The sequence below is a fragment of the Camarhynchus parvulus genome, chromosome 1, assembly GCF_901933205.1.
Source record: "Camarhynchus parvulus chromosome 1, STF_HiC, whole genome shotgun sequence".
NCBI lineage: Eukaryota > Metazoa > Chordata > Aves > Passeriformes > Thraupidae > Camarhynchus > Camarhynchus parvulus.
Genome location: NC_044571.1, coordinates 10983479 through 11002320, shown reverse-complemented (window position 1 = coordinate 11002320; position 18842 = coordinate 10983479). Strand labels below are relative to the sequence as shown.

The 18842-nt window shown below is 35.7% G+C and overlaps 1 protein-coding gene across 8 annotated transcripts in view; it reads right to left on the bottom strand.

Moving 5' to 3' along the window:
* DMD (dystrophin) overlaps nucleotides 1–18842 on the bottom strand; it is a 1148514-nt gene that overhangs the window by 251973 nt on the left and 877699 nt on the right. For all 8 annotated transcript variants that reach the window (XM_030961382.1, XM_030961390.1, XM_030961407.1 and 5 more), the window contains 2 exons: nucleotides 16275–16486; nucleotides 9206–9360 (listed from right to left, as the gene is read on the bottom strand). In XM_030961382.1, the coding sequence (XP_030817242.1) occupies nucleotides 9206–9360; nucleotides 16275–16486 (367 nt within the window). The remainder of the gene's footprint in view (nucleotides 1–9205; nucleotides 9361–16274; nucleotides 16487–18842) is intronic.

Below are 18842 nucleotides of genomic sequence, written 5' to 3'. Positions count from 1 at the left end.
GTATTCTGCTGATGTTTCCACAGGAAAAAAAGAGAGAAGACAAGCACTGGGAGAGAAGATGGCAGCCGCCTCCCATCCCTTGGAGTAAATCCTCACTGTGAAATTTACAGGAAACTTACATCCTTGGAATCAGTAAAAGTATATGGTTCATCAACTGACACTGCTACTAATCAATTAACATAGCTGAAGCATCAACCTCAGACATGCTCCAAGCACCAATAACTCATGGAAATTTTGGAACTGTTTACCTTTACTGGTAAGAAACAGCACCATGTTTTTCAGGTTTTAAGGCAAAAAATAACTGAACCTAACATATACAAGTCATATTGTGGGGTCCAGAAATGCATCCAAGCTAGATTTAAAAAATCCCAACACTAAATTAGACTCTAAATTGATGTGAATTAAAAAAAACCCAAAATATCATATATGAGAAAGTGGGAAAAATAAAAGAATATAAGGACAAAAGCAAATATATAACACTACTAAGATAAAATTCAGAAAGAGGGAAATAGGCATTGCAAGCTTGGCCTTTTAGGCCCTTCATAAAACTTTGCTTTTACCATACACTGTGTCGATTAAACCAATGGAATCTCAGAAATACATGGCACGTTTTAAACAGGTAAAAAATGATACCATGAAGTGGACCCATATAATGCATTGCCACAAGGCACTTGTGCTTATGCAGATCTATCTCAGATATGTAACTGATTATGTGTCTTGCACAAAAGGAAGAACCTGCAGAAATGCCAACTAGAGTGATAGTTCCAAGAGCTATTATTTCTTATCATTTGCAGAAGATAATATTATTTTTTTGTAGTTTGCAGGAGATGTAATGCTTAGTAGTTAGGAAGTGCTCTACATTTCTTAAATTTGTAACGAAATATATGTTTTGGGGTATTGGTCAAAATGTAATTGATATTAGATGGCAAACAACATGAACATACAACATAATCTTTTCCTTTTCACAAATTCTTTGCTTACTTATTGTTTTCCATTTTATGGACCTGCATCAGATTCACCATAAATGCTCTATCCTCAAAATTAACCAGTGGAATCTCACCTCTCCTCAGTGATTTCTCACCATGCCTATTTTGGGACATGCAAGAAAACCACATTGCTAATTCTACTGCTTTCCAATCTGCCCTCTGCGCTGCCACTTCCCCAGATCTCTGCCTTGGTCAGCAAGAGCCACGACCATCAGCCTCTTGTGCCACTGATCCTTATCAGAAATAATGGAGACTCGTTATTTATTGATTTCTTTGTGACTTTATATAAAAACTTGTGATTGAAATTTCAGTCATAGCTGAACAGCAGCCACACAAAAAAGGCAAGCACTGCTGTTGTCAGTTTGACATGTTTGGTGGTAACCTCCAAAGAGAGACTGAGCATTTAATAGCAGGCTGAATTATCCTCAGTTTCAAGCATGACTGACAAGCCAGCGAGGGGAAATCTTAAACTGCCCGCACAGCAGCTGAAGAAATATAAAAATACAGGGAAAACACCAAGGGAGAAAAAAGCTATCCCAATAATAACAATGCAAACAAAACATGACAACTAAGGTCAAATTCCTTTTCCTGGCACTCTGCTAGTCCATCAGCTTTATTAATTTCTATTCAGTTTGTTTTAAAGGACATGAAGCCTGATAAGAAGTCTATTGAGGGGACTGAAAAGACATTCATTTGTTTTATGAGCTTTGGATGCCAGCAATAATCAGTTTGCTATAGTTTGTTAATTTATCTACAGAGTAATAGGAAATAGATTTAAGGTTAGACTTTCAGGGCACACAGCATTAGCTTCTGTTCTTGTTTAAACAGAAGCTAAAATTTCCTAATTAATTCAGAAAATCTCACCTTTAAGAGAAAGAACAACACATTCATCTTAATTTTCTAATGGGATGTGAACAAAAATTGACATTTCTGTTCTTTCACAAATCAAACTAATTCTTCCTTTAGTATCTTGCTCCTCCTTCATCTCCTGCATATGCAAAAGAGGAAGATTTCTGAAATGGAGCAGTTCTCTGATATGCCCACATTAAGTTTCAGTTATGATTTAAGTCTGGCCACAAAACTGCTCTCCTTTAGAATTCTGTCCCATAAACTATTTAATGATTTTGTCCAGCTGAATTTCTCTTGAACAACAGAACCATCCTCATTTTCAACAGAGAGGAGTAAAGAGCATTTAACATGCAGTAATTATGAACAAAGAAACAGAATTTTGTTTTAATCATGATCAAAATAAAAGCCAAGAATGAGGGGAAAAAAAAGTGAAATAGCAAGTGTCTGAGCAGTAAGGAATTGTCTTCCAAATGCATTTCCTGCTTAGTTTCTCTTGGTAACTTGCTCATTCTATTGGAAACTGATGGCCTCTCTGCAAGATACCAGCCCTATTCTCTTTTTTAATTGTGAACAATTAAATCATTAACACTGGATCACAGTTGGGGCATGGTGCTAGTAACACTCAAGGTTCTGGGTTCCATCCCTGTGATGATCTTTGTGGGTACCACACCTCAGAATATTCTGTGATTTAAAACCCAAAACAACTAAGCTGTCAAGGAGTTGCATTCATGGTGTTCAGAAATCTGAGCAAATTTTTTGTGGAACAGAAAAAACCCAGCCATTTAATTTAAAAACAGCAACATTTTTGCTGTGAGGTCATTTTTGTTCGGCTGTGGGAGGACTTAGCAGACCTCCAGCTGATCTATTGCCTTTCTGGAAGAGATAAAAGTACTGGACTATATATATATACTCAAGTGGTGGGAAAATTTAGTTTCATTAGACTCATGCTAAAACTTTGAAGAAACTCATCCCTGAAGTCACAAAGATCCATAGATCCTTTTGTCAAATTCTGTATTACTGAGGCTACTCTCTCCTAAAATAACTCAAGAACACTTTCCTTTTTATAATCATAAAAGATTCTCAAAAATCACAGGAATATCTTCACAAAGGTGGAAATGATGATTCACACAGTATTCTGGGTAGCATTGCCTTTTCAGTGCATCCTACCAGCATTTTTAAAGCATATCCAAGATTATACTCTCAAAATTTAAACCAAAAACATTCACTACCACAAATTGAGTTCTCATCTTGGATCTGATATCAGCACTGCACAAAAAAGTGCTGCCAGCTGGGTAGAGAACTAAGATAAAACTGGAATATAAGCAGCTAAGATGACTTTCTAGATCTCCTGATTATATGAGCTTTATCTGGCAGCTTCATTTACTTCTTTTTACAATTTATTTTTCTGATATGGAATGAAATGTCATCATCCTGAGGGGTGTCAGGCAGAAAAAATAGTAAATCATTGTTAACTGATGTCATTGCTGGTAAGACTGATCTTATATTTTGTACCTAAATATTTGCTTGAGATTGTAGGCAGTTAGCAGAATGTTTTTCAAATATGTTACTTCTTTTACATATTATCATAAAATAATCCCTCTGCACCAAATGGTTTTTTAGGTGTGCTTTTAAAAATGGATATATTAAGAAATGATATAAGTAAAATATAAACAAAAAAACATAACAAATTCAAATCAAAGCATCTAAACCTTGCCATTCCCACTCTTCTTATAGTCCTTGTCTGAGGATTTAAAATAAAGATAACAGGTTGGAACAGAGAAAACAAAATACTTAAATCTCTTGTCAGAAAACAACTCTTAGGTAACTTTAAAGACATCCATATTCTAAACACAAAAGGCTTAATATTTTTGCATCACAAGCAGCAAATACAGAATTTTCTTTAGAGTTTGCTGGAGAGTAACTTTTGAGAAATGTGGAGTGCTTTGCTGACAAATTAATTTCATGGAAATGAAAAGCTTCTTACGCCCACTTCTCTAATAAAAAAGACATGAAGATCCCATATATAATTCAGACTTTTCATAATCGTGCCAGATTAAAGGTTTTTTTGAAACCTTTGTCTGTTTTATTCAAAATAATAGTCAACAGAGATACATTAGTTCTTCAGAATAAATATGTTGGCATATAAAATTATTTGGTACTTGACATAATCTCAACTATGATACCTTAGATTGCAGAGATTCACTTTTGTTTAGTGTGACCAGTTTTACTGAGGAAGTAAAAATACTTCTGTGCTTAAAGATTTCATACTAAGAGAAGTTCTCAAAGGCACCATCTGACAAATATCTAGACTGAGAATTTCTTTAAATAGTGCAGGCAACAAAGATAAATGTATTATCAACATCTCTCACAAAACAAAAGAATTGCCCCACAATTACAATATTTTCCAACAGACTTTGCAATTTTAAATTGGAATCCATTGCTAAACTGGTGTAAATAGCAAGCTTCAGTGTGACATGTTTGTTGTAAAGAAGCAGTCTCTCCTCATGTCTACTTTCTTTGAGCCTGGCAAATTATACTGAAAACCAATCAATAAATCACCACAGCAGGATGATGAAAATTATCGTAGTATTTTTTTGGGAAAAAATAAATTTACATCAGAAAATGAAATTTTTCATCTTCATCAAAAGTCACATTTGAAAGGATTTCTTGCTCACCCCCCCATGAATGCAGCTCTATATCCAGGACAGCAACTGCAGGCACAGATGTGTAAACAGCTTTCTCAAGCAAACAAGATTCCCATGGCCACAAAGTGTGCCTGCACAGAGAATTTTTGGAGCTGCTCACACTCATGGTACTATACAGATTTTAGGAATGCAAACCAAGCTTCAAAACAGCAGGAGAATGGGAAGGGAAAGGACCAATTTGCTTGGAGACTGTGAATTTTTTGCTGCTCGACTTGAGCAGTCCAAGCCTAAATGAGCAGATAAGCTTCTCAGAGATGGCTCCTAGATACTGTCTACATACTGGAACCAACTATGAATCTGCAATATAACCCAACAAAATTCACACTTCTGGCTGCTGCTGCTGCTGTGTAAATGCAATTCTTCCTCACTCAGAATGCAATACAGCTGTAAAGCAAATGGGATTACTTCCACAAGTAACCTAAAGTAGTGTTAGGGCAGGGACAGTATATTAAGAAAATCTGTCTCCAGTGGAATGATTGAGATTTTTCTGTACAGGTAACAAAATTATACTTACAAAATTCGTGTACAGATAAAGGTTACATTCTATTTGTGTCTTTTAACAAGCAACAGCTGATTAGGAATAGTTTGCTGCTGAAAGACCAAATCTAGATTATGACCTTTTTCACCCTTAGAATGACTGTTTTATTATGGATTTAAATATGAAGGAGATATGCATCATACTTTTGTACTGATTATGTCCTTTGTTTGTTTGGCCATTTACATTTTATACTGTCCAGCTGACACTCAAAATCAAGGTGTTTATACAACTGCCTAAATTAGAGAATTAACACCGTTCTTAGTAAAACATGGGAGCTGGTACTTCAGGTCTTTCAAACAGGCTTAGAAACACATTTCCTTGCCTCTCCTTAACCTGATTTTTCACTGTTCATGCCTTATAGTAGGGAAAAGCAAGTTACTTTTTATGTTTAGATTGTGATGTGTCCTCTGTATTGTCTCAGGAGCCAAAAAAGCATCTTGAGCAGTGAAAGCTCCCAACACCTGCTGTGTGGCCTGAGCTCCACTGAGCTTGGCCACAGGAACTGGTGGGTAACATGAATATTTGAAGATGTCTATTACACAGTGGTGTTTGGAATCCTAAACAATTCTCAGAGTATGTTATTCAATTATTTTCATAATAAACACTCCATTTAAGAACGATCTAAGTAAATTTTTAGCTTGATATTTAGCACATTTAGTGGATTCACAGGAAAGGAAAATACAAGCAGCTGTTGATATTTTTGTTTAGTAATTCACATAAAATGTGTGTGCCCACAAAAGGAGGAAGTAACCTAACACCATAACAAACATTTTTTTTATATAGCAAATTTCTAATGGTTGCTTCTATTATTGCCCTTTTCCCTCTCTTGAGATGATTTCAGTTCATCTGTTAGATTTATTTTTGTTAATGCAAGCAATAGAGATCACTTCCTCTTTACTTGCTTCAGTTTAAATAATATGGCTATTTCTTGGAAAGCCAGTGCTTCTAAAGAAGAAGAGGCCTGTCTACAAGGCAGTCTGGCTTTCGCCCAAGTGATCAGTTCATGTGCTTTTTAGTGTATTTTGCAGTATCAACAACAAAAGTAAAAATTAAAAAGTGTCAAGTCAAAAAAAGGGAAACAACCATCAAGCACTCACCAGCCTGTCTCCTAAAGGGCTTAGAGAGGTACTGGTTATATCTCAGTGTTATAAAACACAACAGTAAGGCAAAGGGTAAGCACACAGCAATCAACTGCAAATCTACTTAAGCAAAACAAAACACAAGCTAACAGATGTTGCCTTAATGACTGAAGTACTTGCTTTGGCAACTATTACCAAAAGGCAAAGTGGAATTTTACCAGTGCTTGCTTGCCTGTTGTCTTAGCAAATTGGTTCATGGAAAAGCAGGTTTCACATTTTTTTTTACACTGACACACAATTCTGATATAATGACAGGTTTAAGGAAAACCAGCTCAAAACAATGTAAGCAACTCTTACTTTAAATTTTTAAAAGAAAATATTCACAGAATATTTAGGCCATTTAACTTAGCAATATAGACAGAGAAAGCAAAATTTTCAGCTGAGTATTTCCTCTTGGAACTTAAGATGTGCATAAGAAGTGATAAAACTGCTTGTAAAATACTGCAGAAGTGGTCAAGAATATAATTTGGAATCTATTTCTACTGTCACTGTGAGGTGACCAAGTTATCAGAGTACTATTCATTGTCTAGATGAAAATAACACTCACAGATATATCTGAAATCATTGCATACATATCTGAGTGGAAACTAGCCTTTCTTGAAGACTATGACAAAAAAATTCATATATTCTTTCTACCAAGTAAATATTCTCTTACAGTCCAAAAGATCCCCAAAACCACAACACCATCCCCCTTTTTTTATTTCTCTATGCAATAACCTGAAAGCTAAAGAGTTGAAGCATAGAACGAGGGCAAAAAATCAAAACTGAAACCTCCCAAAAAAGCCAGAACAAATTGGTATTTAAGTCATCCAAAGGCCTATGGACTTCATTATCTCCTTCCACAAGGCTCTTTAACAGAAGAATCACTGAATCATTTAGGTTGGAAAAGACATTTGAGATTATCAAGTCAAATCTTTAACCCAGTGCTTCCAAACCCACCTCTAAACCATGTCCCTAAGTCTCACACCTACATGGCTTTAAATCCTCCCAGAAATCTAGGACATTTTTTCAAGACCTCACTCAGGAGCTGCTGCATGAGCAAAATGTCTGACTAGTGCTTCAAAGAAACCTACAAAATCTACATGCACAGAAAATCTTCCAAGTAAAAGTCTTATGGTGACTCAAAGATTTAGTATGTCCATATTTATCAATGTATCACAAAAGACCAAAAAAATGTGATCCAGCCCTTAGAGAAGCTTATCAACTACTGTTTGCAGCAATGCTCCTTTTCCAAGTTCCCAAATCATGAGAAGTATTACAAAAGTTGTATACAAAACACCAAATTAAAAATATATTAGAAATGTAACAACGTCACATAATCAAAAACTAGGATACTCATTTCACAGTTCCTATTTATTCCTATACTTTTGTACATCTTAAAGGAAAATGTCAACTCAGTCACCTAAGCAGGTCTCTTCTTAGACATAAAATATTTACTATATTAATTCATCTAACACGTCTGTGCATTTTATAGAAGCTTGCAAGGAATGTGTTTTGAAGAATTTGTACTCTCTCTCAGCCTAGTACTTGGCAGAGTCCATGCAAGAATGGTAATTCTCACCTTTGGGCAACATTAGACACACCTGGGCTTGTGCCTGAGGCATTAACAGGTTTAGAAATGCCCCCTTAGCTACAATTAATACAGAGCAGCCACAGCAGCTGCAAACATATCCTGGAATTCTCACCAAGAGAGGGTTGTGGTTCTAAATAGTGACAAAAGAGCTTTGGTTCTCATGTCAAATCCTTTCGAGCTGCTGATTTTATCCACTCCTGGGGGATGGTTTTGAGCATTAGGCTCCCAGCCTTTCTCATCCAGCAATAGATTCCGAACTGCCCAAACTCCTTCTCAGGCCATGGTGAGCAAAACATCATTTTGTAAAAATACAGCTACTCCTAATAAAGCTAAAATGGCTATTACTGTAACAGGAGAAATGCAAGCAGGTAAAAATGGAATGTTTATACTAAAATCTCAGTTTAGTTAAAAATAAAAAGCTTTCAAATTGTTGTGTGCCTTTCTTCAACAAGAGTGTCCCTTCTCATTTAAACAGGGTCTTAAATGAGTTTTAAGTTTGCTTCAAAAAAATGCTGCTAAAGTGGCTCATTCATACAAATGACAAACTAAACAAAAAGTGACATTAAACTTCTGTAGTCATCAGTGATTTAGGTAACCACAATGATGCAAGAGGATCTACTGAATTCACTGCATATTTAGTTAAACTGACTTCTCTGGCCTTGTTCGTAGACTTTAATTAAAAACATGTTAAAATCTAATTCATTTATGGTTTCCATTATAAACTATAAAGCTTAATCCAAGATACTGATTAAAACAACTTTCATATAATTTTTACATATCTAATCTTATGTGCAATGATTTAAAACTCTTTCACTAATATGAAGAAACCAATTTTTATTGCAATATGTTATAATCTTGTAGATTGCATATTGAATGATTCACAATTTGTTAGCAAGTTCCAAAAAAACAATGCTTTTAGTAAGGAATTGGCATCTAAACCAAACACTGAAAGGCTGTGACATGTAATCAAGAATGTGGTCAAGGATTTAATAAAAACTTTCTTGAGTAGAGATCTCCTTCAAAGATACAGGATAACATTTCTACTTTGAACCTGCTTCAATAGGCTATGTCTGTCATTTTCAGATTTGGTTTATGAGTCAGAATCACTATGGTGGTTGTGATGGGGAGATAGTACAGATATATGAAACAATGTTAAATACTTGAAATACAATCTATCAGCTTAAGTTTGTTGGCAACTCTTTATAGCAGAGGAAAATTGGCAGGAAGCTAAATTTTATTTGCTATAATTAAATGCTATTCTAAGGACATATTTCCAAAAAATTGTACAGAAGAATTGTGACCACTACAGTCATGTCATTTGCAAAAGTTGCATCTTCTGTAATCTCCAACCACAGATGGACAATGAATGTTAATGGAGAGTAACAACAAATCAAACAGCAGAATTTATATCCTACCTTTTATTAATGGCAGCCCAGGAAGCATTAACACTGTCTGTCATCAGCTGAACCTTTCTGGTGTCATCTGCTGAATAATCACGGAGCAGCTTCAGAGCCAGGTCGTTTGCCACATCTACATTTATTTGCCATTGTCGTAGTTCTTTTGAAAATTGCTGAAGTGAAAAGAGAAAGAAAGAAATAAACAAAGAATAATCCTCAGAGCAACATAAAATGATCACATACATTGTATGGTTATTAGAAAAGGAGCTGAATATGTATTTTTATACCGTCTGTATAAAAAGAAGGAAAAAGAACCCCAAAAACCAAACCACTTCCACAGATTTACTGGGAATAAAAATCAGTTTTTCTATATGTTCTAAATTTTAGTCAGAAGATCACAGGACTACTTCTAAACTGTGAGAGGACCAAGCAACCAACTTCTAAATGCTAGAAAAGACATGACAGCTCAAATTGATAACCACTGATTATAATGTTGACTAATCTTTTCTGACACACAAATAGATGGATGCATTATTATGCATTATGGAAACTATGATTATTTGTGACATTGAATACTGAGATAAAGAATATAGTGAAATCATATATTCTGAGTAATTTTCTTTTTTATACTGTGAAATAATACTGGGTTGGGCAATTAATACCTGTGCTTTCAGGTTATATTTTTTTTAAATTTAGTTCATTTTAGCGAATTGTTTATGTAATTAGTGCCATCTACTGGAACAGCACTAAATCTGCAATATAGCAAAATACTACTGGTAAACCTATCCACATCTTTATAATACTAATTTATGGTTAATATTAAAAAGCTTTTAAAATTTTGGTCATTTTTTATTTCCCCCTTTCCTCTCCACTTTCCTCTCCTTTCTTTCTTTCTCCTCTCCACCTAGGCCAGCTGCCTCACTGCAGAAGCAAGCCAGGAAATCCAGAGCAGTCACTCAGCCAGCAGCCAGCTCCCATGCATCTTTCCTGTTAGTCTTTCTCTCAGAGCAAATTTCCATATAAATGCACTGAAGCTGCATATTTAATCCATAATGTGTAACAACAAAATGAAAGAGCAAAGTTAATTGATTGCCTACTTGTACTTTTGTACTAAACAGACTCCGACTAGGCAATAAAATGGACAATACAAAATGAAAAACAGTTTGAATTTGTAAAGAGAAAGTTGCATTATAAACATTTGAAGCTATTGACAACAAACAGTAAGACTCAACTGTCTTTATTGTTGTGCTTTAATATACAAATAGGGAAATGCCTGTGAAGGAAAAAATAGTTTTTCCCCCTTCATTCTCCCGAAGCAGTATTCCTTTTGAAATCTTGTTTTGACTCAGATAAGGAATTCTTCACATAGAGCTGAACTTAGATGCAATCCCTAGTGAAAGAGTCTAAATACTAAGTAAAAATAAATAAATGTTAAATAATTAATGCATTTAGGTTTTAATCTCAGAAGGTCTGTAAACTGATTTTGATTAAGACTCAGACTAAAATGCACTTGCTCTTTGAATAGAATCCAAAAGGAGATTGGGGGGGTTTGATTATTTTCCCCAAACTCTTATCTGTTAAAACGCTACTTGAGCACCTCTAGGTTCTCTCCATAATTTAAAACTGAAAACAGGTACTTCTCCCATTTCCTGTGCTATTCCTTCATGAGAGGGCAGATCACTCTGTTATTGAGTAGCAGACAGTCCCAGAAGCTGACAGCATCTTGTTTATCTGGTTTGAACAAGGGATTCTCTTTCTACCAATCACACATTAGGAGGAGCCTACAAACCCCTAATCCTGAAAGCCACCTGAACATGTTATGGTTAAGCTCACCTAAGATGAAGCTGTCTAGACAATTTTTTAAAGAAAATTCTCTATGCTAAGTAAGGAGAGCTGCACAGGAGGGATGATAATTTTGTGGAAAACACTACTATTTCTTTGAGGAAGATACAGGCAGCTGGCTGTTTTGGAAACAGTTTGCCAGTTGAGTTCCTTTCCTGTCAGAATGATATAAAATAAATATATAAATGTTCCTATTTACATAAATATAGTAGTATATATACAAAATACTAAATAGTAAATAAATTCTACAGTAATTATAATTTCAGTTTTGTAGATCTTATATAGTAAGTATCTATTCTACATATAGGTCTATCTCTATTTTACCCTACCTTTCTCTTTGTTTAAAATTACACAGGCATGCAGGTATTTTTTATTCTCATCCAAAGCATCATAGAATACTGACTGTCCACTGCTTTATATAGAAAAGTTACCATAATATTTTGTCTGCATTGTAAATTATTGGTCTGTAAACTTTACTTTGAAAATAAGATATTTTTGCCCAGATCCATGTGAATAAAATTGACCCTCTAAAAGATTTGAAACCCTGTTTTATAATAAGATAAATGGGAAGATTCATTACAAGGTTATTTCCAAAAGTGTTGTTCTCACCATTAACTTCAACATTAATCCATTAACTTCCTGACACTACAACATTAGGTTGTCACTCAGGAAAGAAATTATGAATATAAAGAGATTTTGGTGATGGAAACTATTTGTATTTTCTGTTTTACTGGAAATTGATATGATTTTCAACAGCTTTGAGGAGTGCATTCTTCAGCTTTGCTGTGTGTGCAGGCACTGAGAGCAAAGTGCTGGGGTACAAGTTCTACCAGTCTATCCCAACAGAGGTCATTAACTGCCCTCCTACAAGACTACAATGTATGCTTCAGAATTACATTCTTTTCCTTCCTCCTTTCCCTTTTATGTATTTAGGCCTCATTTACCTTCTAGCTACTTAAGACTACACTTGTTTTTTTCTCCTTTAAAGGAAATTGCCGCATTACCCTAATTTCTTTCTGACATTCTTTTCAAAGTATTCTCTTTGTTTTGCCTGTGTTATCACTAGAATTTACTGAGTTTATTAAAAAGCTTAAAGAATTAAAGCTGTGCATTTATCATGTTACTTAGGTATAAATTTATTTATAATTTTTAATTAGAAGACACTAGTTGATGCTATTAGGAATAAAGCCTGTGCAATTAAGAACTCTTGATTAAAAACAAGTAATGAAGTCAGAGCTGCACTTTATTTTATCCCAGGATTGCCCAGCGGAAAAAAATCAATGATGCACAGTAGTTCAAATATAGCAATATGAATGTACATCATCATCCAGTTCTGTGTATATATCACAAATCTGGAAAATCAGGCTTTCTGTCCTTTTTCTATATATCTGTAGCAGGTTTTATTTATATACTTAAGGAATTTTTTTTTTTTAATCAAGAAATTCTAATTCAGTGTTTGCAACACCGTCAATAACACGAACTAAATTGTTAATTGTTTTACTGAAATCAAAGCAGTACACTGTCAGCCCTGGAATAATAAAAACCTACAAAATGCTGATTTTTTTCTTCATCTTGGTACACAGGGAATGGCAAAAGAGTCCCTAAGAAGTCACTACCCTGACAAAGGCAAGCAAAGGCAGCCTTGGCCTTATCCACAAATTGAGGATGTGAAGTTCACTCCCTGGGCTCTGCCAGTGGAAGGCTGCCTGGCCTTTTGAGTCCCAACAGGGCAGGGCATGTAATCAGGCTGCTGCTGAATTTTCTGTTTAGATGAGAAAATGAAGGTCAGTGAAGGAAAGGAATGAAATGTTGTCTCCATTCTTCCTCCTCTTCACTTTGCCTATCCCAGATGAAGTTGCACAGAGGGAGAGAAGATGCCTCATTGGCTCCTACCAAAGCAAGGAGGCACAGAGTGAACAAGCAATCCTAGCAGTTTGGTTTGATTTGGGGTTTTGGTGGTTTTTTAAATTTATTTTTCCTCCTCTTTCAAACAGAAGCTCAGCATCCTATTAAGAAAAGGCTAGTTTTACACCAGCTTATGTTCTGATGACACGCTGATGCAAGGAGTTGAGGTGTGATTGTGTACTATTTATACACCTATAACCTTCAGCCTGCTGAGTTAACCATCTGCAGTCATCACTTAAAGAACAATAAAAAACAGGGCTTAATGGTAAAGACTCTCATTGACCACATTGCCATATTCTGGTTCCCTACACCTAATACCAGTTTAGTACTGCAATACCAAATTAAGAAAAAAAAAAAAACAGAATGAAAAAAATGCTGCAATTCTCAGCAATTAATCTGAATTAATTTCTGATTCAAATTAATAATATTTTTAATTATTAGCAATAGTACCTGGTTTCTTTTATCTTTTAAATGACAGAAATAAAATTTTAAAATTCTTTTAAGAACATTAATGGCCAAATACAAGCAAGTTATAGATTTTTGTTTTATGCTGGCATTGTAAAAAAAAAAATAATCAAGAGACTGGTTTTACTGAGTTTACCATGTACTCTTGTTTTAGGATACCCTAAAAAAAAATGCATCAGCACAAGCACTGGCTAAAAGTTTCCCTAGAGCAGAAGGGAACTTACACATTTTTTCAGCTGTCTTTAGGCAGACCTACAACGTTTAACAAGCAAGTCAGAAGAAAGCTTTGTGACTACTTTCTCACACCAAGCTGTGTTGAGATACAAAGCTGACAAAATTAATGTCTGAAGAATTTATTAAGTCTTGCACTGACCTCTCTCTTTTCTCAAAGCAAATGAATAGAAATTATGGCTTCCTCTTCATCAGTGTAACAGCAAGCCAAAATACAGCCTACTTACTCTACATCTTCAGGGGACAAAATCAAAATACATGTGTTTGGCACAGAAGCCTGGAAAGCATTTATTTTGAGAACTTGATGTATTTCTAGGTCCTTCAGTTTAGATAATACGGTACAGCAGAAACATAAAGCTGCTAACTCAAAAAAAAAATTCCATTTTCCTTAGACTTCATGACCCTTTATTTCAAGCATGAACATAACAGCTGATGCTGTCATATCTGAGAAAATTTGATGAAGGATTTGACACAATAGGAATTACTGGCAGACAAAGATAATTCCTCTAGGAAGGCTGGCACAGAAAAAACACAAAAATGAGAGGGGAAAAAAATCCCCCACCCCTCCTACTCCCCACTCTCTAAGACAATGAATTTCTTCTAGACTTGAAGAAGAAAGGCTAGGCAAAACCAAATAAATGAGAGTTAACAACCCTGGAAGAGCAGAGCTCATTGATGTTTATATCATCAGGAGGGTACAAATTAAGATGGACTAGCTGAGACACTGAAATTAAAATTCTAGGTTAGTGTCTGTTTCTTGACACAACACATCCATCTCATTGGATCCAAACTGGTGGGAATGGCTGAGGATACAGACAGCCCAAGTGAGGTAAGAGGCAAAAGAAACTGCAAGTCTTCTAAGGTAAGAGGAAAAAGAATCTGCAGGTCTCCATTCCCATTCTCTGTTTATAGGTAAAGATACCTTCTGTTAATAAGTGCACTATTATTCTTTGTCTAGAACTCTGGGGGTGGCAGAAGGAGAAGAATGGCATGTTCTTATTTCTCTCCATGGCTAATGTTGATCTAAACAACCCCACAGTTTTTTTGTAAAGCATAGATCCTTAAATGGACCTCATCTCAACTTCATATACTCTTGTAAAAAAAGTGGACAAAAAATCCATTTCTAAAGCAACATTTTCAATTACTTTTCTAGTTTAGTAATTTGTTTTTGAAACATAAGACACTCCAATACTATGACATAAGACAGTGTTTACACAGAACTGTTTTTTTGTTAATTGAGTCTTTGCAGAGCTGAGACATTGACTATGTTGAAGCTTTTCCTATTTTTTAACAAATACTGGGCAGAAGCCAGGACTGTATCTCTGCAGGAAGACAGTGACAAATGGGAGCTCTCTGTGCTGAGTGACAGTACTACACATGATCTATAACTCTTTCCAATATATTAGTGAGTGATTGCCCTTGTTTACCATAATCTACCCTTCCCAAGCAATGACCCTTTTGGTACAATCTTAAATGAGATAACTTAACCTCAGCTCAGCCCTAAAACAATGGGCTGATGAAAATTTTTACATTTCTTGCAGGCAAGCAAAAAAAAAAAAAAAAGCAAGAAAAAAATTCCAACAGCGTTTGCATTTAATTCTAACTAACTGGTGATGGAGATAACTGAGCCAATCACAAAGTTCTACATATATTTTCTCTGGCAGCAAAACCAGTTGATGAGGACCTTAACACAAAAACTCTTCACAGCAGTTCATTACCATTCAGCTGTGTAAATAGGACTGCTCTAAGTATACAAACTTTAACCAAAAATGGAGTGGTAGGAGTAAAAAAAACCTACAAAAATCTGGTGGGCAGGAAAGGAGAATATATCACAAAATAGTCACGTAACTCTTTTCCCATAGAGGCAGGAGTCACCTTAAAAGGTTGATCAATTGGTTGATTTCAACCTTGGCTTTCCCCAGCTAGATAATGAGATATTATTAATCTTAAACATTCGTTCTCAAAATTTATTCATGAAGAATGTCACCAAAGTATGACTGCTTCTATTAAAAGAAACTTCAAAACTGATGCAACAGAATATTTTCTACCTGAGGTACAGTTCAGCTATATAAGTTAACACATTGAAGCACCATAATGTGGCAACATGTGCACTAAAATCACAAGAGTAGCCACTTCATGTTTTTTTTTCCCAGTTAATAACCCTGTCAAGGTTGAAGCTGGTGAGATTATCTTGTGAAAAATCTAAAATACTCGATTTCCAAAATATACCCATTTAGTTTGCTATAGCTGGGTTTTTTCTTGCTTTCTCAACTACTTCCAGAAAACCTATACAGCTTCATTAGCAGTGCAGACAGCCATGGAAGCCATATCAATAGTACAGAATTTCCCAGTCTGCAGTACCAGAGCTCTGAGGCTGCTGAACAGATGTGAAATACTTGTGCTAAACAGGTAGGTATTCCTCCTGTGAGATCAGCCAGCTATTTGTTATGACAGTTAAGACCAATTTCATATTCAAGGAATATGCTACACATGTTTTAGACTTTGCATGTCAATTTCTTTCTAATTTGCTGTGGAAGACTTTTTGCAATGTACACTGTCCACAGGTAGAGGACGACAGTTAGAGGACACTTTCTTTTATGACTTCATTAACCCAAATAGAAATATATTAATACTCGGTAGTGACCTTAAGTTCTGTGTTCTGCTTTTTCAAGGCTTCCACGGTGTAGGAAATTTCTTTCCATGACTCAAGCTTAGCTTTTGCTTGTTCAAGAACCTGCTCAGCTTCTCGTTTAGCTTCCAGCCATTGTGTTGAATCCTTTAGCATCTCTTGAAGCTGCTGTCTCCGGTTTTGGAGGTATCCATGCACTTCATCCCACTGGTTCTGTATCTTTTCAACTGGTAAAACACAAAGGAAAAACAAAAGCTGAATTACTTAAAAGCTTTTTCTTTATTTTTTTAATTAATTTTGTTTTTTAAAGGGAGGAAACAATGACATTAAAATCTTTCTAGAAACTGACCATATCAGAAAACTTCTGTACTTTTAAACTGCAATTGCATAGAAGTTTAGCTCAAAAAAAAAGAACAGATAAGCTGTTCTGGGTCACACAGTAAGACATTATGACACACAGCATGTTTTAATGCATATGCAGCAAAGAATGACAGGTTCATGCCTCAAAAACCCTTATGAAATAGGATCACATTTGAGAAAAAGTGTCTGCAATAATCCTTCATTCTTAACAAACCAAGGCTTTTCTGAAGAACAAGTCCTTTAGGGACTAGAGTAATATTAGTTAAATATTTATTGCAAGATATAATTAATGGCTGTACTTTCTTATTTCATTAAGGCAAATATTAGCAAACTGCAAAGGCTAGACAACTTGTTCATATAATCATGGTAAATATAAAATAACAATGAGCTTTATCCACTGTTAGAAAGAAAAGTGATTTCTGGAAACTTAAGAATCACTAAGATCACTGATAAGCATTGGCTAGCGTCCAGCACCAGGCTCATCCATAGTAGCATAAAAACACCAATAGACAGAGATGTCCAAGCAGCTGAAGCTTGACACAATAAAAGCAAAAAACCCCAAACCCCACAAACAGTAAAATCTGTGCAGTGCATGAAGGAATAAGCATTCCACTCACATATGTATATATATAAATTCCCAGAGCTTAGTCAGCACAAAAATATGTTCTCAGTATTTTCTTGAACACTTCTTCACTGCATTTCAAATTCACAGTCCTTCTAGGGAAGGGAACTGAGATTCCTAGAGCAATCAGATAGCAGTTGAAATATTCATCATCTGGTAGTTTCAACACTGCATCTCTCACTGCAAGGCTGATTCCATAATGGTGCAGCCCAAAGACCTGGATGAGAAATGCAGGGAAAAGAGACTTCTACCTATCAGTGCTTTTCCTTCTTCCAGAAGAAGGGATAAAGGTCTTTCCATAGATACAGCTGAGGTTTAGAGAGAGAGAGAAGAAAACCTTTTAGCATTCCCTGCTGAAGCCTGGGGAGAAGAACTGAGTAAGCACACATAGCAGCATGCTTAAGTCAAAGGAAAACCAAAAGGAACTGAAGAAACAGAACTGGAGCACATAAAGCACCATTAGAGCACAGCAAGGGTAGCCTAAAGTACAAATGCTTAAATTTAATCTGAAGCTAATCTAACCCCTCATTTTAGGAAGCTGTACACTCATGTCACAAAACAACTCATTTCTGTGCCCTCCCTGGGTGAGGATTTCTGATGTCAGCTTTAGAGTTCACTTGAAACAACAGAGGCTGTAGACTCCAGAAAGGGCGAATAACAGAAGTGAGCTGCTTGAGCAAAATCTCCCTGTTGTGGCTACAGCACGTGGCTCAAGGGCTGTGCTGGAGGCTTAGGGACAAAGACTGCCCAAACACCTTCCACAGAGTCACTGGCAACAGCTGCCACCTATTTCTTCAAATCATTGCTTTCCCCCTTTGAGACATTTATATGTTCTGATTCCTGCAAAACTGGAGATTTTGGTACATTGCAGACAGAAGTATAACAGCTTGTTTGTGTCAGCTGCCCATGAAAAAGAAAACACAAATTACAAAAATCCAACCCATTCTTCTTTTATTATAAGTTTCCTTGTTGGTGTGAGTAGTCTGGGGGGCTTTTTGGTGTTTTTTTTTTGGGGCTGAGATGATTAAGAAATGAATGAAAACCCTCTGCTTCAAAGGAAAGCTGGATCTAGAGTTATATCAATTTTTCATAAGAGCTGCTTTTAATAAGGAAAGCTGATATTTGTTATCACCTAAAATCAAAATATTTATAGATGTATTGCTTCCATAATGTCCCATGAGGTTAGTATGTAAGTAAGATATTTAGCAGTCCTCCTCTAGGGACTGTGCATTTTGCAGCAAGACTGAGTTTCTCATCACAGTCCTGGGATTCCGTGATGACCAATTCTCCCACCCAAGAGGAAAATGAAGCTGCATGATGAAAACTGCATTCAGGAGATCCCAGGAGCCCATTTACACAAGTGACTACGTGTGCACAAGCTCCAAATCTATGAAAAACATTTCCTGTTTCCCTATGAAAATACTTGGCTTAGCTCCCCCAATAAATTTTTTTATATATACAGATATATATTTATTTTTGCTTTATTACAGACTGGAATTGAAGAGTTCAGGAAGTTTGTAGGTAATCTAAACAAAACAAAACAAAAAAATCCCAAACAATAAATGCTGTTTCCTTGCACTAGTGAATGACCAAATCCAATT